The following is a 22,771-nucleotide window of genomic DNA, read 5'->3' on the forward strand; positions in this document are numbered from 1 at the left end:
TGTATGGTTTGTGTGGGCATATGGGATTGGTGGCTGGTTTGACATGTATGGTGTGTGATACTTGTATACGCAACGTGATTTAAGGCTTAATGGAGAGAAAGGGAGCGAGAACATTCCTCGTTAGTCTACATAGAAAGGTTAATTAATACTGAAAATTTCTAATACACCTAGCCATCTTTGAAGTAAACCTGATGGCCATTTGTAAATCATTATTTTTTTTACTTAATTAAAATTTTTAAGTGAGGGTTAATCTATTAATTTTAGACTAAGCAATTAATACAAAGTATTTTGACTAATTAGCAAGTCAAATGAGTATTTATATAGATAATCATTTCTATTTAAGTGGAGTTAGATAAAGTTTTTCTAGTATACTATTAGGACCACCTAATTTAATAATGGATCTGTCTTGTTACCAAAAAAAATAAATATTGGATCCGTCTCATCTTATAATTACATCATTTAAGATGTGTTTAGAATTAAATTACCTAAAATTTACATATAATATCGTCATTTGTGACATCATTAATTAATTACTCGAGAAATGGAAATTTCAAAAAATACATAAAATGGAAATGGAAGTCACGTGCATGGCCCGTGCCTATGCACACTCTACAGCTCACCTTCACTTTCAGCTTCAACTCCAATCCAATTATTCACTACCAATTTCAATCAAAACCACTCTCTCTCCCTCCCTCTCTACTTCTTCACATTCTCCGAAGCCCCATCGCCGCCGCATCCACCACCGTCACCTCCGCCGCCAGATCCTCCGCACAATGTCATAACCAATTGCCTTTTCCCTCCTCTTTCATAAGCCGAAATGGGGACTTGTACCTCAAAGCCACCAAAGCGCAACCCTTATGCCCCTCAAGACCAAACTCCAAATGATCAGCCAGACCCGACTAAAACTCCCAAATCTCCACGCACACCTCTCCCTAATCCCAAGCACTCTCCTTTCTTCCCCTTCTATACACCAAGCCCTGCTTATCTTTTTAAAAAATCGGCTTCTAGAGATTCCTCGGCGGAAAACTCTACTCCTACGCCCTTGCGGATCTTCAAGAAGCCGTTTGCTCCGCCATCTCCTGCTAAACACATTAGAGCTGTCCTCCGTAGGCGGGGACAAGGGAAGAAGAAGAAGTCGGCAATTCCGGAGGAGGGGGAAGATGACAGCGAGGATGCTGCCGGAGTAGAGTTGGATAAGAGATTCGGATTCTCCAAGGAGTTCACGAGTAGATTGGAGGTAGGGGAGGAGGTAGGCCGAGGGCATTTCGGCTATACTTGTTCTGCTCGGTTTAAGAAAGGTGATCGTAAAGGGCAGCAAGTTGCTGTTAAAGTCATTCCCAAAACCAAGGTTCTTTAGCTAACATCATCCCTCTACATAATTTCTCCTAATCTAATTTTGATTTTGATAACGTAATCTGATTTAGATTTGCATGTTCTTCATTTCTCGGTAACTTTTTATTCCATTTTTATTTTGAGCGTTATGCTTATCTGCTTCTTCCATAGATGGAAGCTAATTTTGTGGTCCAATATAATCTTAAATGGATAGGAACTGGGAAACCAACAACGGTAAGTTCACGGAATTTGCTGATAAAGAGGTGGGAAGACTGGGATTCGTTTTATTTTTATATACCCAAATACCTTAAAGACTGGTGCTTTGAGTGTGATAGACACAAAGAGACCGTCGTGTTTGTTTATAATTATTATAATTTTTGTGGTCAAATGGAATAATTGATCTTATGGCCCACCTTATTCCCCTTTGGCTTGTTTGGGTATTTAGGTTAAACCTCAATTTTGGGCCATAATGGTGGAGTCTGCATTAACAATCTTTATGTTGGCCATCAAATAAAAGTGGCTTGCCTAAAAAGGAGCGGGAACTCCTGTTAAATTTTTATAAAGAGTTGTTCTAATTGATTACTTTACTGTCGGCACTTTGAGATTTGGCAGTAGCCGTTAAAGCAAGAGGAAATAAGATGGTTCTAACGGACCTGATTATTAAAAAAGGATCATTTGCACATATGGGGTCCTCTGCCTGGACCTACAATGATTTTGATTGCTTACTAAACCAATCAACTTATGCCCACCTCCAGGTCGGGTTTACATTTTGGAAGGAGAAAATGATTAATATTTCACTCATATCTAATGACGGAAAAATTGGTTGACTTGTGCTTTTAACTTGTGTTCAAAGTTTGCTTATATGAAATAACTCGTCAACAACTTTAGAAGATAAATGTCAGAATCAATTAGGTAATGACTAAGTCTGTTACCAATTTTTTTTCTTTTTTTGACACATCTTGTTGAAAAATTACAATTAACCACAAACAAGACCCTAGTTATAGGATTTTATGTATGCTTTTGCAAGATGGAATTTTGATTGGTATTCTCTTAGTCTGCTTTTTGGTTGGTGTTTTGATGGTGTTGGTGTGTTGGATATAGAGTATAGCAGTGGAGAAATTTTACAATATCCCCGGAGCAATGCATCCTATAAATCAATTAATGCCACGTGCACAAACATTTATTTCTTAACACCAATTATCTACCATGGAGTGGTATACATCCCTCTTTTGATAAGTTGGGTGTATTGCTACCGAAGTATGGCATAAGTTCTCTATACTTATGCCTCTAGAGTTGGAGTTTAAGGGGGTTGTGTTGTATTTCTAGGATATTCATACTGCTCCGTCTCATTACTAGTTCAACATTTGATTGTGTAATAGGATGGGAAAACTTCATTTATGGCCCTTGAGATTTATTATCTCTACAAAACATTTTGGCCCCTGATTTTAAACACTTCAAAAATACTTGAACTATATATGCATTGTAGAAATACTTCTTACTAGAACTGGCCAAATTATAATCAGATGATATAAAGTGGATCCTTCCTTTCAACTGAGTTTATAATTGTCATCAAATTACCTATAGCTTGAATTTGGTCAAAGTATCTTCTAATACATTCACAAATTCGAATGGTTGAGTCAAATTATTATTATAATTCTAAAATTGTGCTCTAAGCCTCTAACTAGCTTCAGGCACAAATGAAAATTACTTGTGTTAGGACATCTAGTTATGAGAAAAAGTTCAAGATAATGTCACGGGTTTCACTGTGAATTACCTAACATTCTTGAAATCAAGTCTGAGTAAGCTTGGAATATGACCCGTTTATGCTTAAATCAACAACACCATTGCTGGTTCCTCCTTGGATGTGGCTGGACAAGTACAATAAGATCTTCCTTTGCATTTTTCTATGGACTAGCTGGCATAAAGTCTTGCAAACTTAAACATATCTGCTTTTCCTTGGGTAAAACCTTTGGGCCTGATCTTTGACCTTCATTTTTTTTTTCTGAAGTATTTATTTCTTTTGTTTCTTTTGACCAATTAATTTCAGTGTTCAGGTTTTATTTTTCTTAGTTGTCATGGTGGAATAATTTCTGAAACTTCTCACAGTCTGAAAATATCATCTCATTTTGATGTACTTTATATTGCCAGATGACAACAGCTATTGCAGTTGAAGATGTGAGAAGAGAAGTGAAGTTGTTAAGGGCTTTGAAAGGGCATAGCAATCTAGTACAATTCTATGATGCATTTGAAGACTTCGATAACGTCTACATAGTAATGGAGTAAGCTTGGAATTTTATATAATTACTAAACCATATATTTTCCACTCAATCCATATTTCTATTTAGCTAGCAAAAATTTTGAACTTCTGGATGATTCATTCATTTTTGTTTGATTCCAAATATTGCCTCGTTATTTGAGCATAAGGATGTAAGTTTTTAACTTCTATGAGTGTATATCTAATACACCTCATTGAGAAGAATTTCTTTTGCTTGTAAGCTTTGTGATGTCATGAACTTCATTGAAGTTTTTATGAAACTTTTCAGGTTATGTGAAGGAGGGGAGCTCCTAGATAGAATACTTTCAAGGTTATTATTTCAGTAATTGCTTCATTGCAAATATTAAGTTCTATCTTATCTTGTATCTCAGTGTTGATTCTGACTGGCTAATTTATTACTGTATTTAGGGGTGGGAAATATTCAGAAGATGATGCAAAGGCTGTCTTGGTGCAGATACTAAGTGTTGTTGCTTTTTGCCATCTTCAGGGTGTGGTGCACCGAGATCTTAAACCAGAGGTCAAACAAATTCTTCCTATTTTTCTTCCCTTCTCTTTAACTGATGTGAGGCAATAACATTAATGATTATATTTCTTGAAAGTAGTGTAGAATAAAGAGGAGAAACAAAAACACAATTAGGGAAAAGAAAAACATGATGATCTGTACTTATCTAATGAAATAAATAGCTTTTTGGGAAAACCTACGATTGGGATTGGTCTACTCGAATTACACTATCAAGCTCTAGAACTTCAAATTAATTCAGTTGCTGTGCATGTGATATATAAAGGAAGCGAATGATGTTTTTTCAACGAAATCATAAGAAATTAGTGGATTAGAATAAACGTGCAGGAAGTAATTTGGTGTCTTTTTAATGATTTGTTCTTTTCAAAACAGTGTTGTTAAAGGCGCGCCTGAGGCGCGCCTCGGCTAAGGCTCCAGCCTTAGCGCCTCTGGTGACCAAAGGCGGGCGCCTTGGCTTCCTTATGGTATTTTAGGGTTGAGTTGAGGGTATATTAGGTTTTTTAGGGTATTTTAGGGTTTTCTAACTTCAAAAAAGAAAAGAAAAGAAAAGAATAGCAGACATCATCACACATAACTCGCAGCTGCCAAAATGAGGGATTGAGATGGGCTCATGTTGGTGATGCTATGGGAGCGGATGAAAGTGCTTATCAAACTAGAGGAGTAGTAAAAAATGCTGCAAATGCATCTAGTTCAAGTGTTAGGTCTAAGGCTAAGGAGAAAGATAAGGGTAAAATGCATCTTATAGATGATGAACCCGACTTTGTAGATGATGAGTACATTGATGAGGAAGGTGACAATGATGAGGAGATTGAGAACCTTATTCAAGAAGCATATGATGATGGAAGTGACGTTGATGATGATGATGATTCTGATAAAGATTAGGAAGGAAGACTAGGAAGTTAAAGATTAGTAGTTTTCTAGAGTCAAGACTATTAGTTGTTTTAAGTTAGAATTATGAGTTTTAGATTATGTCTTAGTAGTTAACTAGAACTTAACTAGTGCATTTTATGGTTTATTGTTGGTTTTTGATTATTTATGACTAGTTTTATAAATTTATGATTTTTTTTTTTTTTTGGTGCGCCTCGAGTCGCTCGGGCGCGTGCCTTAAGTTGCGCCTTGCGCCAAGGCTCCAGGACCCCCCTTGCGCCTTAGTGCGCCTTGCGCCTTTAACAACACTGTTTCAAAATAATCTTCATTATGGCCTTTGATTCCTGAAATAATTTTACTTTGATCCATCCCAAAGGAAATATTCATCCAGTTGCAGACTTGCAGTTAAAACATATACAGTCATAACCCAGCACCTAATTTGTTAGTGAACATGTAGAGGACTAGATGCCTGTATTATTAAGTGCTGAAATAATAAAATTGCCTTAGTCTTGAAAGTAACAATATTATCTGATAGGTAATCATTGTGGTGGGACCCCTCCCCGGACCCTCGCTCAGCGGGGACGTGTAGTGCACCGGGCCGCCCTTTAGTCTTGAAAGTAACAATATTATCTGATAGGTAATCATTGAAGCTGTAAAAAATTAAAAATGAATTTTCAAGATGCAGGGGTTATGTGAATGATCTTGCTTGCCAATAATGAAAAAATGGTAGTCTGTAGTGGTCTTTGTAATGAGATTGCTGTTGTAATAGGAGTCACTGGTGATGGGGCACATTTACGGTGAGGTTGGAGTAGTTGTGTATTACAAAAGTTTAGTCGTAAAGAGAATTATCACGGGCTTCAAATATTGGTCTTTCCTTTTTTTTTGGCTTAACATATAAAATAATTTTTAAAGATTAAGTGCAAAAAGACAATCAAAATACTGATGCTTATTTAAATGTTTCATAGAATTATCAGAAATCATTGCCGAGTTGGTTCTGGGCAAGTGTGCCCCAGTCACAAGTAGTATTAAATGAATTTCGAGTCCGAATTTTTGATCCCACATGGAATGTGAATAGAGACTACTAGATCCTTAAGGCCTTTGTGTTGTTCGATGAAAGGATAAATGATAAAAAGGTTAAAACTAAACACTACCCTAAACCATGGGTGACAACCACTAGAGAGGAAACAAGGGTGAGAACAAAGATTAAAAGCAAGTTAAAGGGTTGAATTCGTATAGAGTTAAACTAACCATGCATTAGCTTGGGTATTTTGGCTAGAAAGTTGGGTACTTGCAACAAGAACTTGGCTAATCATGCTACAAAGGCAACCTATCCTAGTCGCTCTAACCGCCGTTTGGTTATTTGTCTTAGAGGCAACTAGCATATGCATAAAACTCAAGAAACTCAAGTTTAATGTTACTTGAACTTGAATCCCCACAATCTAACTTAAGATGTGGTAATTAAATAGATTAGAAGGTTGAAAACCCTAAGGCCAAGGTTCAAAAGCCAATGGTCATGGTGAATCAAACCTTCAAGATCAAATCAAGAGTAGCTAATGCTCAATTAGCATTAAGCACAAGAGAAATTAAACATTTCATGCCAAAAATCCTAAGCAAATAAACATTAAAAGCACATAAATATCCATATATCCTAAACCCTAACAAAACCAACTAACCAATCATTACAAGCAAGAATAAAAAATAAACAAGAAAAGAACAATTTCATTGCATATAAAGAGGGAGATTTACATTAAGTTCATAATTACATAGTAGAGAGAGAAAGGAAGAAATATTACCCTTGAACTTGAGTGAAATCTTGTATGCATGGTTGACAAAACTCTTAATCCAACTCCAACTCCAATCCTTGAGTTTCTTGAGTTCTCCTTGTTCTTATACCTTGAATTTCTTCTATGGTTTTAGAGAAAATCCCAAATTCATGTTTTAGAGAGATAAATGGGTATTTATACTCATGTGTTAGAGACATTAAAAGGCCATTTGGTCTGTTAAATGAACCATCTAAAATTCTCCACCTCCAAGATGAAAAAAGGCTTAGAATAGATGCAATTTAACGAAAAGCAAGCAGACCATTTAATGAACATTCTTCTTCAGATGGACATGCTAATGACTTAAATGGGGCACATTTAAAATGGTCCCGGACTTGAATTGAGAAGGTTTCTTTCTTTTCATTTTGGATGAGCATTTGATATCTTCAAATGAGCCATTTGAACTCCGAATTTAGCACTATTGATCTTAAATCTAAGCAAAAATCATTCAAATTCCCATAAGTAGGCCTTAAATTCATAAAAATTACAAGTGTTGAAAGGGGTCAATAGTCAATACACTACAAACAAGACACTTACAGCCATCAAAGTTATTGAACTTAATCAGTTCATGCTTTACCTCGATATTTAGTTTTAATGCTTAAAATTTATGTAGCTGTACATGGTTTTATTTTTGTTATCTTGGGACTAGCACCATTAGTCCATTACTGAAAGTTCGACCCTATGATATAGTTCCTTGGTAGTGCATAACGAAAACAACTTCAATCACTTTGATGATATTACTTTCTTAACATTATATCAATTGTGTAAGCAAAAGAATGGATACCATAAGGAATTACTGCTGATGTGAATTTCTCCTTGTGTTAAACCTTCTGGTTTCTTATGCCATTTATTCATATAGCGAGTGTACTTCGGTTGGCAGTTATCTAAATTATCTTTTTACTTTTGACAGAACTTTCTGTATACATCTAAGGATGAGAACTCTCATCTGAAAGTCATAGATTTTGGTTTATCAGATTTTGTCAGACCAGGTTTGTCCCTTTCGGCAATTTTGGTTAGAGTTCTTACTTGGAATTTTGTCACCTTTGGATCTTAGTTGGGTGTTTGAGATCTGAGGTAATTTGCAGATGAAAGACTTAACGACATTGTGGGTAGTGCGTACTACGTCGCCCCTGAAGTCCTCCATAGATCTTATAGCACAGAAGCTGATGTGTGGAGTATAGGTGTTATAGCATATATTCTATTGTGTGGTAGTCGACCTTTCTGGGCTCGGAGTGAGTCTGGAATTTTTAGGGCAGTCTTGAAAGCCGATCCAGGTTTTGATGAAGCACCTTGGCCTTCTTTATCTCCAGAAGCTAAAGATTTTGTGAAACGTCTGCTAAACAAGGATCCTAGGAAACGAATGACAGCTGCTCAGGCTTTAAGTAAGTGCTTTTTTTCTCATATACTTAGGTTTCACTCTCATTCTTCTGAATCACCATCATAACCTTTTATTTGCAGGTCATCCTTGGATACGTAACCATAACAGTGCTAAAGTACCTCTTGATATTTTAATTTTCAGACTCATGAAGCAATACATGCGCTCCTCATCTTTGCGTAAGGCTGCTTTACGGGTGTGTATGCATCCTAACATGATAAATAAGAAACTACTCTTGGTTTTGTCCCTGTCAATAGGACTTCATCCACATTATTTTGCCTTTTAGATTTTGAAATTTCTGCTCGCACAAACAAAAATTCCACATCTTTGCACCGCATTTTTCTTATTTCTCATATGGAAAGTTGATTATATAGATATCGTGTTTCCCAGTTATTATGAGCATTAATCTTTTGATGTTTTCCTTATGATAGATATGTCCTATTTTTGGCTTTATCATGCAGGCATTATCCAAGACGTTGACAGTAGATGAACTCCATTATCTGAAGGAGCAGTTTGCATTGTTAGAGCCAAACAAAAATGGCAGTCTAACCTTGGAAAACTTTAGAGGGGTATGATCCCTCCTCTCTTACTTTATCTATTTTTACAGGTCTGCATGTATGAGAGAATCCACATGTTATGCCATTCTGTTGGTTTGGTGCAGGCCTTGACGAAAAATGCAACTGATGCAATGAAGGATTCACGGATTCCTGATTTTCTATCTTCGGTATGGAAGTATACTGCAAAATGTTTATAAGCTGTTCCAATACATGTTACCTACGGTTTAATTTTTTTTTTTTTTTTTGTTTCCCGATGAAAGCTAAATGCACTTCAATACAGAAGAATGGATTTTGAAGAATTTTGTGCAGCTGGGTTGAGCGTCCATCAGTTGGAAGCCCTTGATCGTTGGGAACAGCATGCTCGTTGTGCATATGAACTTTTCGAAAAGGATGGAAACAGGGCTATTGTCATTGAGGAGCTTGCTTCAGTAAGTTGGAATTTGGTTACTTGTTTGGCAATTGCAAATGCTCATGACATTTCTGATCTCCTACATACTTAGAAAACAGAACAAAAACTCAACAAATGTAAAATGTGTAAGCTGCTGATAGATAGACAAGTTAACCTTCCGTTCATGAGATTTTACTACACATTAAGCGAATAGTAATAGCTCAGGTTTTTATTCTGCAATTTTTTGAATTAGCTTTCACTAACTAACTTATGAAGCAAATCTCTAATAGTATATCATAAAAAGATGAAGAAATTTAGGTTTAAGAAATTTTTGTTACTCATTCCTTCACATTGTTTATACTCCATTTATCATATCATGCATGTTTTAATGCATTTGCAGGTTAAACCACTATCTTCTAGATTTCTCTACTTTCATGGCTGTTTCATAGTGTAATTTTGCCTCTTCTAAGAGAAATACATGCATACAATGCATACATGTGAACCTATTTATTTTCTGAAATTTTTGCAATGCCATCAGGAACTTGGACTTGGCCCTGCACTTCCAGTTCATGCTGTTCTCAACGACTGGATAAGGCACACCGACGGGAAGCTTAGCTTTCACGGGTTTGTGAAATTGTTGCATGGAATATCAAGTCGAACTGTTGCGAAGGTGACATGAAGATTAGATGTGTGGTTTTATAATTTAGGAAGTGCCAAGTTTATTGTGGTTCTTGGCTACACAGCAGCAAGATGCGTGGGTAGGAATCATCAAAGCCGCAAGCTTTATCCGAAATGGTGTCCACAGCCAGCCAGCCAGCCAGCCGCCTTATCTGCAGAAGTGTCATGCTGATTGATTCCTACAGGTCTAGTGATTTTCCAAAAGGTAGAAATATGATTGGCATTGTGTTGTAAAAAATATAATGCTTACCACTATTGATGCTGTATGTACGTATACGTATTTCATTATTTGTATCTTCTTCATATTTATTTGGCTCAATTTCATCCTTCAACTTGTTCATGTCAGCATTTTGTAGTTTCCAAACTTAATCTTGTTCACGTTTGGCTTAATAGCATTGGAAATATTTAGAGAAGAATTAACAGATGTTATATTCTTTTAAAATTTAAGAGAGACTGCTTATAATTTACTGAATTAGTTAACAGATGCTATCCTTTTGAAAAACTAGAACTTCACATTTCTAAAATACCAGTTTTCCCATTAAGAAACATCTATAATAAAACTTATGTTACTAAAATATCTCAAAGTGCTTGATTGAAGTTTTCTTCTTGAGGTTCATCAGGAATTCAGTTTTTCTCTGCAGTTTCGGAATTGGATTCTCAATCTTCTATACTCAGCTCGCATTTCTATTATGACTTCTTCTGGCCTAAGGGGTTACTTTTCTTGCTCCAGAGGTGTGCGTCAGGGGGACACAGTATCCCCACTTCTGTTTGGGATTGCCGAAGACTATCGTAGTACACTGATTACTTCCTTGGTGACTTCGGGTACTTTGATACCTATGAACTGTTCCTCACAATTTCCTACACATTTGTGTTGAAACACCTTTCCACATGATTTTGATTTGACAAAATTATTTAAGTTAATCCATGATTAAGGGGCAATTAAATTTAAGTGCTTTGATTTAATTGTACTAATATGTTTGTTCAATGTTGAGTATAAATATAAATGAAAATAGAAATAAAAAGTAAGACAGGACGAAGTCAGCATGAGAACACAGCACAAGCTGAGTGGAGTGCAACTCAGCATAATACAAGATAAGTCATCTTCAGAACAGAAGCTTAAAGATCAAGCTAATCAACGAAGCTGAGTGGAACGCAACTCAGTATCAAAAGTAGAGAAGTCTTCTTGGGAACTATATCATGCAGAACGAAGCTGAACATGGAAGCTAAGTAAAAAGGAACTCAGCATCGGAATTGGCAACAATCAAAGACAACGGCTATCAAAGTCAAACTGAGTGATCTTCAGGACAGCGCGAATGATCCGTTTGCTAAAAGACAAGATCCGACAAGTGTCTGCACCAATTCAGAAGCCTTGAAATTATGCATGGATACAGTTTCGAGATGCATGGGTCAACTGTTCGTTAGCTAAAAGACGAACTGGCACAAGAAGACGAAACCTGTAAGAAGAAGACAAGCCTGATGACTGTGGAATTCAGACGACAGAATTGGCCTGCAAATCTGAAGCTGACCAGAATATGTCGCCGGAAGGAGCTGTTTGAATCCAACGGATAATTCCAGATTCAAATGATTGTGTCTTCAGATTTCAACTATAAAAGGACAAGTGCAGTTCTTGGATCCTTTGCCGAAATATAAGAGAATAAAAAGCATACATACAAAAGCACATCAAAACAAGAAAAAGATCTTACACCAAATTTTCAATTCTGTGTAAAAGCTAGATTGATTTTGTAATCATCTAAAGTGTTCTTTGTCTGAAAAGAACAAGTTTGTATCAATTGTAAAATTGAGAGAGTTGTGCTGAGTACTCGGTTTTAAGTACTCAGTGGTAGAGAAATTGATAGGGGTCAAAAACCCCTATCTTTGGGTACGGTTTTAGGACGGGTTTTAGCATTATTTAGTTAATAAGCGAGCATTTCTCGCATTTAAATGCTTTTGTGTGAGTTAGTTAGGAATTGGAAACGTTTTATTTATTTTTCGTTGTTTAGGCTCGTTTTATGACCAATTTAGGCAATTACGGCCAAAATAGCATGCATAGTATAATTTCGTTATCTTTTGAAGCTAATTGGTCCGCCAAAAGTCGCACCAAACGAAGCGTTTGCTCAAAATAAGCGATTGGCGGGTCAATTTAGCCCTTGGACTAATGTTATCTGGAGTTTCTGTACATGCGCAGGTATAAGTTCGGACGAAAAAGGCATCGACGGCAGTCGGCAAGCACGCGGGGGCATATCGGGCAAGAATGCTTGACGAGCGGGCCTCCGTAGGCCATGACTGCTCAGCGAGCAGGCCCCTGGAGGCCTACTCGCCGAGCAGGCCACCAGAGGCCTGCTCGCCGCGAGTAGCGCCTGCTCGCCGAGCAGCTCGCCCTGCTCGGCGAGCAGACCTGCGGGAATTGGTCAAAAAGACCAATTCTGCCCCCACGATGCCACGACGGACCCCACGACTTCCTACCTGCATAAGGACACGAAAATAGGTCAAAAAGAAGGCCGAGCCACGCCTATAAATAGAGTTTTTCCAATGTAAATTAGTATCTTTCATTTATTTGTAAATTACTTTAGCTTCCCCCTTGTAATTCCTCTCCATCTCCTCCATATCCTTCAAACCTCCATTGAAGCTCCTTCAAAGCTTTTCTCGAGGAATTGTCAAGGTTCGTCCTTAAGATTAGGTCGCCGGCTGCAGAGTAAACAGGTTCCCTGAAAGGGATTTTTGTATCTCCTTTTATCTTTCCTTGTTTGTACTCTTTGATACAGTTGCCGAACTTAGCTTATTGTATCTTGTGACATTTATCTTCGCCTTTAATAATAATTTAGCTCTTGTTTTGTCTATGATTATTTGTCTAATCTCTGTCTTACGCTTTATTCAATTGGTTTAACTCATTCAAAAGCCCCAAAATCTAGTAGGCACATATTGCGAGCTGAATCTGACCTAGTCAGAGCCTAGGAGATTGACAACCTCTTAGTTGATTAAGCGCCAATTTACTGAGCCTTAGACCTAGTTTCGGCCTTAGGGAATCACGCGCTAGGAACCTCAGGAGGGTAAGTAGGGTTAATCGCCTTGAATACAAGTGACTCAGATTAGGTTTTTACTCAATAGACCTAACAATCTATCTTCATTATTATCGTTCATATCATGTTCCTTTGGGTAATTGCATCTAGTGAAAGATCAATTAGGAGTAGTTTAACTTAATTAGGGGTAGAGTAGCTTAATTAGGCATAAAATAACTTAGTTAGAATCAGATAACTTAGTTAGGATTAGTATAATTCAACCTAAGAGTAGATTAACTTAATCAAACAAACTCAAAACCCCCTAAGCCTAGATAACACCTGAAACCGAGTAGCTCGATACTTGCAGAAATAAATCCTGTGGACGATAACCTGGACTTAACCAGAAATTTATTAATTGATAACGACGGGGTACACTTATCCCTAAGATCGGCCTCGCTCCACAACCGCGCGAGGTCGCGTCAGAAATCTAGGTGTTCGGTTATAGCACTTAGTAGGAGTTGAGTAGACGAATAGAGGACGGTACTCTTGCATATTCAACTGCCTTGTAAAGGGTTTGTGCTCTACCTTTAAAGAGCTCAGTATTGGATTTAAAAAGCCCGGAGGGATTCTGGGGACTGGACGTAGGTAGAGAGGCCGAACCAGGATAAGTCCTGCTGAGTAATTTCTAACCCTCTTTCAATATATATCTGTATGTGTTGCTTGCTATATTTACTCAGTATATAAATTGTTTAAGCTGACACTGAGTAAATCAGAGTGCTGAGTTGGAAGCTGACCTCAAAAGTATCATTTCACAACTCACAAGTAAAACAGTTCTAGTCAGTATCTGACTAAAGCCGTCTTACGCCTCACTCGGTCGCGCTGACCAAAACTGAGTTGTGAAACTCAAAGAATTGGATTAAGTCAGCATAATTAAAACGAAAAAGTTATATTAGTTCCTAACCCCCCCCCTTGGAACTAATCACATGGGACCAACAAGTGGTATCAGAGCCAAAAAGCTCACTACTCAAAGATATAACTATCTTGAGCTGATCCCAATAAATGGCTGAGAACAGCACTCGCTTCCTTCCAAGGAACCAAACAACACAGATACTCCCTGAGGTATTATCAATTAGTCGGCCTCCCCTATCCTTCGGATCAAATTATACATTCTGGAAGAATAGGATGAAGAACTTTATTCAAGCCATGAACATGAGTGCATGGCTTGCAATTGTTCAAGGTCCATACGTGCCTTATAAAACTGTTAACAATGAGAAAGTTGTTAAGAGTGAAACTGAGTGGTCAGAAGATGACCTTAAGAAATTACAAAACAATGCTTCGGCTATCAACATGCTTCAATGTGCTCTAGATGCTGCAGAGTACAATAAAATTTCAGGTTGCCAGTCAGCCCAGGAGATTTGGAAAAAGCTGGAGGTGACCTATGAAGGCACAAGCAAAGTCAAGGAGTCCAAAGTGAACCAACACATGAGACTGTACGAGCTGTTTGAGATGAACGAAAACGAAGACATCTTGGAGATGAACTCAAGGTTCACCAACATTATAAATGAGCTCAAGAGGCTCGGAAAGAACTTCACCGAAGACGAACAGGTGAAGAAAATATTGAGAAGCCTTCCCAAAATCTGGCAATCTAAGAAGACAGCGGTGGAGGAAGCTCAAGACTTGACCACGTACAAGTATGACGAGCTGATCGGATCTCTGCTGACTCATGAGATCTCTATGAAAAACTTCGAAGCAAAAGAGAAGTCAGAGGACAAGAAGCAGAAATCTCTTGTCATGAAAGCTGACTCAACCGAAGCTGACTCATTAGATGATGAGGAGATGGCCATGTTTACAAAAAAAATGAAGAAGCTGTTCAGAAAGAATGACAGGAATAGAAAAAGGCCATACAAAAGAAGCGACAGGTACTAAGCTGAGTCCAATGACAGCAGATACAAAAAGGACAGCTCTAAGCCCGTCACATGCTTTGAGTGCCATCAAACTGGGCACATTAAGTCAAGCTGCCCTAATCTAAAGAAAGAAAAGAAGGAAAGCAAAAAGGCAATGGTGGCCACATGGAGTGACAGCGATGACTCAACATCATCAGAAGCTGGAGCCACTGAGTCGGCAAACATCTGTTTCAAGGCCGATGACGCTGCTGACCACACTCGATCTAAGCAAGCTGACCTTTCAGAAGAATCTGAACAGGAGGAACACTCCAATGAGGTAACATCCTTACACTTGCTTAGAAATGAAATGATTAACGCTTTGAGTGATCTATATACACTAACTAAAAAGTGTAATAAGAAAATAAAAGCACTCAGCAGGCGCTGTGACGAGATTGAAGAGGTCAAACTTAGTGACCTTCGATATCTTCTCCAAGACAACTCAACTTTGCATGACAACATAGAAATTATGCACAAGTTTGTCTCGAAAGTCCAATCAGATTCAAAGAAACTGAGAAAGGACGTCACAACCCTACAGAACCAAATAAAAGGTTCAACTAAAAATAAATCCCACACTGAGTACTCAAGTACTGGTCAGCATAGACAGTCCACTCAGTGTGACTGTTGTGGGAAAAGAGGACACACAATAGATGTGTGTTGGTATAATCGGTGGATGTGACTTCTGTGGAAAGAAAGGCCATACTACTAAGGTATGTTGGCATGCTCAGCACAATGGTGCTGACCAAAAACAAAGTCACCCCAAAAGGGTAACTTATTATGACTTCTGTGGTAAACAAGGCCACACTATAAAAGTATGTCGTCACAAGATAAAATATGATACTTCACCTGTTCACACTAACAAACGAGGACCCAACAAGAATTGGGTACCTAAAGATGAATAGTTTAAAATGCAGGTGAGACTGAGATGCGTGGAAAAATCAAAACTGTGGTATATTGACAGCGCATGCTCGAGGCACATGACTGGTGATGAAACTCAGTTCATCACACTTGAGCTTAAACGAGGTGGAAATGTAAGCTTTGGAGACAATAAAAAGGGTAAGATAGTCGGTTCAGGTACTATCGGAGGTAACCCTACTATTGAGTCAGTCTCCTTAGTTAAAGGTCTTAAATATAACCTACTGAGCATAGCTCAGCTGTGTGACAGTGGTAGAAAGGTTGTACTTAACGTCACTCAGTGTCGGATACTCGAGGGAAAAACAAACGATTTAATTTTAACTGCCCCTCGTGTTGACAATGTATATATGTTGAGTTTAGAAAAACAGTTTTCCAAAAATATATGCTTAGTGTCTAAAGAGGATAACTCCTGGCCATGGCATAAGAGACTTGGTCATATAAGCATGGACCTCCTTGCCAAATTAGCTAGAAAGCAACTAGTTGAAGGATTGCCCAAATTAAAATTTGAAAAAGATCAATTATGTAATGCTTGTCAGCAAGGGAAACAAACGAAAATGTCTTTTCAAAGTAAAAACATTGTCTCAACCAAGAGACCGTTGGAATTACTACATTTGGACCTTTTCGGACCTGTCCAGCCACTCAGCTTGGGCGGTAAGAAATTTTCCTTAGTCATTGTAGATGATTTCTCTCGATATACTTGGATCATCTTGCTGAGTAGCAAGGATGAAACGTTTGAGATGTTCACAGCATTGATTAAAAAGCTTGAAAATGACAAAGACCTAAGAGTAGCTCATATTAGAAGTGATAACGGCGGAGAATTCAAAAACCAACAGTTTGACGAATTCTGTGAAGTCAGTGGCATTGACCATAACTTTTCTGCTCCTAGGACACCTCAACAAAATGGGGTTGTTGAAAGGAAGAACAGAACAATAGTTGAAATTGCTAGGACAATGCTGAGTGAAAATAGGCTTCCAAAGTATTTCTGGGGTGAAGTTGTCCACACAGCATGTTACATACTGAATAGGGCTTTAGTTAGACCTATACTCAAGAAAACCCCTTATGAACTTTGGAAAGGACGAAAGCCCAACATTGGCTACTTTCGTGCCTTTGGGTGTAAATGTTTTATACTCAATACAAAAGATAACCTTGCAAAATTTGATGCTAAAGCTGACGAAGAGATCTTTTTAGGGTACTCAACTAACAGTAAAGCATATAGAGTGTATAATAAACGAACTCAAGTTGTAGAAGAGTCTGTCCATATCGAGTTCGATGAAACTGACCCTGCAGGAAAGACAACTCAGTCCGCCGAAGATGAACCAAGCCCAGCTTTCGCTGACCAAATAAGAGTCGTTGAGTCATCAGTACAAGGGCTGACCAAAGGTAAAAACGAAACCGAAATTACCTTTGCTGACCAATCTACTCCTGCAGATATTGTAGAAACACCTATTCCAGACAACTCAATATTACCCAAAGAAATAAAAATCCCAAAAGGACATTCGGAGAAGTCCATTCTTGATGCTGCTGACAACAAGCTGATGACAAGAGATCAGCTTAGAAAGTATCTCGGCAATGTTGCATTCGTCTCAGTACATGAGCCAAAGAACTTCTCAGAAGCTGAGCACGACGAACATTGGATCAATGCTATGCAAGAGGAGCTTGATCAATTCAAAAGAAATGAGGTATGGGATTTAGTACCTAAACCTAGGAATCAAAACACCATAGGAACTAAGTGGGTCTTTAGAAACAAACTAGATGAGCATGGCAATGTAGTCAGAAATAAAGCCCGACTTGTAGCCCTAGGCTATAGTCAGCAAGAAGGCATTGACTACGGTGAGACCTTTGCTCCCGTTGCTAGGTTAGAGGTTATACGAATATTGTGTGCATACGCTAGCTATATGAACTTTAAATTATATCAAATGGATGTCAAAAGTGCATTTCTTAATGGCTTTATAAACGAAGAGGTATATGTTAGTCAGCCTCCAGGGTTTGAAGATTCAAAACTTCTAAACCACGTTTATAAACTCAAGAAGGCCCTGTATGGCCTGAAACAAGCACCACGTGCTTGGTACGAAAGGTTGACCAATTTCCTGCTGACCAGGAATTATGTCAGAGGCAAAGCTGACACAACCTTGTTCATTAAGAAAAAGGGTAAAAATACCCTGCTGGCAAAAATATACGTAGATGATATAATCTTTGGTACTACTGACGAATCTATGTGCAAAGAATTTAGTAAACAGATGCAAACTGAGTTTGAGATGTCTATGATGGGCGAACTCAACTTCTTCCTTGGTCTTCAAATCAAGCAAGGGAAGAACAACATCTTCATTAGTCAGTCCAAGTACGCCAAAGAAATGTTAAATAAATTCGATATGGAAGAATGTAAGCCCATATCTACCCCAATGGGTACTGACACTGTCCTTTGTGCTGATGAAAAAGGTAAGTCAGTAGATAGCAAATTATATCGAGTTATGATTGGCTCTTTACTCTATCTTACTGCTAGTAGGCCTGACATTCAGTACTCAGTATGTTATTGCGCAAGATATCAAGCTGACCCCAGAGAATCTCATTTTATAGCTGTAAAAAGAATTTTCAGATATTTGCAGAGCTCAGTTAATGCAGGTTTATGATATCCAAATACAAATGAATTCACACTCATTGGATACACTGACGCCGACTATGGACGAGATAAGCTAGAACGTAAGAGCACTTCAGGAGGATGTCACTTCCTAGGAAGCTGTCTAGTATCTTGGTTCAATAAGAAGCAATCGTCAGCACGTCCGATTGATTAGTCAGACAGTTTTAGTTCTATGCTGACTAAGACTGCTTGACCTGAGAGTTGGGAATTGACACTTGAGAGGTCAGCTTCCAACTCAGCACTCAGATTTACTCAGTTTCAGTTTTAACAATTTATATGCTGAGTAAATGTTACAAGCAACACATGCACACACACACACACACACACACACACACACACACATATATATATATATATTGAGAGAAAGAGTTTAGAAGTTACTCAGCACGACTTATCCTGGTTCGGCCTCTCTGCCTACGTCCAGTCCCCAGTTCCTCCTGGGATTTTCGATCCAATACTGAGCTCTTTCAAGGTAGAGCACAAACCCTTTACAAGGCAGTGAGTATGCAAGAGTACGTCCTCTATTCGTCTTCTCAGCTCCTACTAAGTACTACAACCTAGCACTTAGATTTTTCTACCACTGAATGCTTACAACCAAGCACTCAGCATACACTCTCAATATTACAATTGATAAACACTTGTTCTCTTTTCAGTAAAGAACACTTTAGAAGATTACACAGAATCACTCTAGCATTTACACAAAGAATAGAAGATTTGGTGTAAGATCGTGTTTCAACACTGTCTACAACTGAAGCTGAGTACATTGCTGCTGGAAGCTGTGTGGCCCAGGTCCTATGGATTAAGCAACAACTAGAGGATTATGGAGTCAAAATGGAAACAATAGAGGTCAAATGCGACAACAAGAGTGCCATTGACCTATCTAAAAATACAATCCAACACAGCAGGATGAAGCATGTTAGCATAAGGCATCACTTCATCAGAGATCATGTACTCAAGGGTGAGATCAAGCTGACCTATGTTCCAACCGATGAACAGATTGCATATATCTTTACGAAGCCTCTGGCTCGTGAGCAATTTAACATACTAAGGGAAGCTATCGGTATGTCTAATCCTCTTCAATGAAATTCTATGTTTAAATTGAATGTTGAGTGGTGATAGGGGTCAAAAAACCCTATCTTTGGGTACGGTTTTAGGACGGGTTTTAGAGTTATTTGGTTAATAAGCGAGTAATTCTCGCATTTAAATGCTTTTGTGTGAGTTAATTAGGAATTGGAAACGTTCTATTTACTTTTCATCGTTTAGGCTCGTTTTGTGATCAATTTAGGCAAATATGGCTGAAATAGCATGCATGTTAGGATTCCGTTATCTTTTGAAGCTGATTGGTCCGTCAAAAGTCGCACCAAGCGAAGCGTTTGCTCAAAATAAGCGATTGACGGATCAATTTGGCTTTTGGACTAATGTTTTCCGGAGTTTTTGTACATGTGCAGGTGTAAGTTCGGGCGAAAAAGGGACTTAAAGGACACTCGGTGAGATTCGAGCACGCCCCGGGCGAAAACGCTCGGCGAGCAGGGCCCCGTGGGCCATTTCTGCTCACCGAGCAGGCCCCTGGTGGCCTGCTCGCCGAGCAGGCTATGCCTGCTCACCGAGCAGGCCGGCAGGCGCCTGCTCGGCGAGCAGACCTGCGGGAATTGGTCAAAAAGACCAATTCCGCCCCCACGAAGCCACGATGGACCCCACGACTTCCTACATCAATGGGGACAAGAAAATAGGTCAAAAAGAGGGCCGAGCCGCGTCTATAAATAGGGTTTTTCCAATGTAAATTAGATATCTTTCGTTTTTGTAAATTACTTTAGCTTTCCCCTTGTAATTCCTCTTCATCTTCTCCATCTTCCTCAACCTCCATTGAAGCTCCTTCAAAGCTTTCTACCGAGGAATTACCAAGGTCCGTCCTTAAGATCAAGTCGCCGGCTGCAGAGTAAACAGGTTCCCTAAAAGGGATTTTTGTATCTCCTTTTATCTTTCCATGTTTGTACTCTTTGATACAGTTGCCGAACTTGACTTATTGTATCTTGTGACAATTATCTTCGCCTTTAATAATAATTTAGCTCTTGTTTTGTTCTATGATTATTTGTCTAATCTCTGTCTTATGCTTTATTCAATTGGTTTAACTCATTCAAAAGCCCCAAAATCTAGTAGGCACATATTGCGAGCTGAATCTGACCTAGTTAGAGCCTAGGAGATTGACGACCTCTTAGTTGATTAAGCGCCAATTTACTGAGCCTTAGACCTAGTTTCGGCCTTAGGGAATCACGCGCTAGGAACCTCAGGAGGGTAAGTAGGGTTAATCGCCTTGAATACAAGTGACTCAGATTAGGTTTTTATTCAATAGACTTGATAATCTATCTTGATTATTATCGTTCATACCATGTTCCTTCGAATAGTTTCATTAATGAAAGATCAATTAGGGGTAAAGTAACTTAGTTAGGCGTAGAATAACTTAGCTAGGATTAGATAACTTAGTTAGAATTAGATAACTTAGCTAGGATTAGCATAATTCAACCTAGGAGTAGATTAATTAAACAAACCAAACTCAAAACCCACTAAGCCTAGATAACATCCGAGACCGAGTAGCTTGATACTTGCAGAAATAAATCCTGTGGATGATAACCTGGACTTAAACCAGAAATTTATTACTTGATAACGACGGGGTACACTTATCCCTTAGTGAGGTTTCGCAGAAACCGCATCAAGTTTTTGGTGCCGTTGCCGGGGATTTATTTCTTCTGCAATATCGAACCAAAGGTCGACTTGTTAGTTTAGGCATTCTTTGTGAATATATCCTTTGTTAATATCATATATACGTGTTTATAATCATGATACTTGTTCATACGAATCTATACCATCTATACTTGTTTATATACACATGTTTATACATACTCATTTATGGTAACCGTTCTTGTTTATACTTACACTTGTTCATATTTGTTTGTACGAACAGGTAGTTATCAACTTCATCTGTACGTGTCTGTATGTGTTTATTTATACCGTTATTATATTTGTACAAAACTGTATGATGTGTATGATTCCTCTTCAGCTTTCATTTATTTCTGTATTTACCTTTTCTCAGCATATGCCTACGAGATCAGCGAAAATACCGTGTGTCCCTCTTAACCCTGAACTTGAACGTACTCTTCGCAGGAGCAAACAGATCGGAAAGCTGAAGCAAGACGAGATCATCAAGCCTATCAAGCCTATCAAGATGACTGACAATGAACGGAACAATGAGCTGGATACTGAGAACACCGGACCAGAAAATGACACTCGTCTGATGAGTGAGATCCTGGCACCGCACCGACACCAGCATCTGTCCGGCATTGCTGCTCCAAACATTCTGGCGAATACATACGAAATCAAGTCTGGTATAATTCATTTGATCCAACAAACCGGACTGTTTGGAGGAGAAGCACATGAGAGCCCGAATGATCATCTGGATCGCTTCCTAATGTGCGCAGACATCGCAAGGACCAATGGGGTTCCCCAAGATGCTGCTAGACTGAAACTGTTCCCGTTCTCTCTGACCGGGCAAGCTTTGGAATGGCTGAGAACACTGGAGCCCGGTTCAATCACGATATGGGCAGGGTTGGAGAAGGAATTCTTGTCCTACTACTTCCCTCCCTCGAAGACAGCAATGCTCAGGGGTGAGATCACATCCTTCCACCAACCCGAGCATGAGGCGCTCCACACATCTTGGACTCGATTCAGAAAAATGCTGCGCATGTGCCCTCATCATGACATACCCAAGCATCAGTTAGTAAGAGTCTTCTATCACGGACTAACACCCACCAACAGAGCCATTGTAGACTCCGCAGCGGGTGGAGATTTGTTTAGAAAGACAGCAACAGAGGCATATGACATGATTAACGAGCTGGCCAGAAAGAGTGTGCAGTGGCAAGAACAGAAGCTCGCTGGCCCCACAAGGCAGCGGGTATTTGCTGTGGAAGAACAGGAACAAAATCCAGTTGTTGCGGATTTGAGTAGGAAGATGGATGTACTGTTGGCTACGCTTAGCCGACCTCCCACCTGCGTGCACTGTGGCGGCGACCACAATGGAAAGGATTGTCAAGCAGGTAGCCCTTTCGCTGGAGATGGGGTGGAGATGGTCAACTATGTTGGGGGGCAGCCGAGATACAATCAGAACTATAACAACTCCAACCCCAACAACTACAACTCCTACAACAACAACAACAATGGCAACTACAGGAAGCCTCAGCACCCGAACCTCTCTTACGGGAATTCAAATCAAAATGTGCTTCGACCTCCTAGCGGTTTTGTTCAAACATAATATAAAATCACTTCATGCTGAGTAGACTTACATACTAAGTGATTATCTTAAGCTGAGTTACTAAGCACACGAACAATTCTCTACGTAAAACTGACTACTCAGAATTTCAAACGTTTAAAATTCCTAACGCTGAGTAAAGATCCGTTGCACAATTAATGCTGGCACGCGTA

At 38.9% G+C, this 22,771-nt stretch overlaps 1 protein-coding gene across 2 annotated transcripts; it reads left to right on the forward strand.

Annotated features, from left to right (window-relative positions):
* Positions 1-639: 639 nt before the first annotated feature.
* LOC136208337 (CDPK-related kinase 5-like) lies at positions 640-10,160 on the forward strand. Of its 2 annotated transcripts, none has more exons than XM_065999158.1 (11): positions 640-1,348; positions 3,481-3,611; positions 3,876-3,917; positions 4,016-4,124; positions 7,725-7,803; positions 7,900-8,196; positions 8,273-8,385; positions 8,651-8,758; positions 8,851-8,913; positions 9,007-9,174; positions 9,673-10,160. In XM_065999158.1, the coding sequence occupies exons 1-11, from the start codon at positions 818-820 to the stop codon at positions 9,811-9,813; spliced, it is 1,782 nt and encodes a 593-aa protein (XP_065855230.1). In that variant the 5' UTR covers positions 640-817; the 3' UTR covers positions 9,814-10,160. The 2 variants fall into 2 exon arrangements, with proteins under 2 accessions (XP_065855230.1, XP_065855231.1); XM_065999159.1 differs by lacking the exon at positions 640-1,348 and adding an exon at positions 2,673-3,292.
* Positions 10,161-22,771: the final 12,611 nt, after the last annotated feature.

Source organism: Euphorbia lathyris, chromosome 10 (genome assembly GCF_963576675.1).
Source record: "Euphorbia lathyris chromosome 10, ddEupLath1.1, whole genome shotgun sequence".
In the NCBI taxonomy this organism is placed as follows: Eukaryota; Viridiplantae; Streptophyta; class Magnoliopsida; order Malpighiales; family Euphorbiaceae; genus Euphorbia; species Euphorbia lathyris.

Bases quoted from the DNA above. Each gene is read 5' to 3' on its own strand.
- LOC136208337 (XM_065999158.1), top strand. From the start codon at position 818: ATGGGGACTTGTACCTCAAAGCCACCAAAGCGCAACCCTTATGCCCCT. The intron at 1,349-3,480 runs GTTCTTTAGCTA...TTATATTGCCAG, and splicing joins AAGTCATTCCCAAAACCAAG to ATGACAACAGCTATTGCAGT. The intron at 4,125-7,724 runs GTCAAACAAATT...TACTTTTGACAG, and splicing joins ACCGAGATCTTAAACCAGAG to AACTTTCTGTATACATCTAA.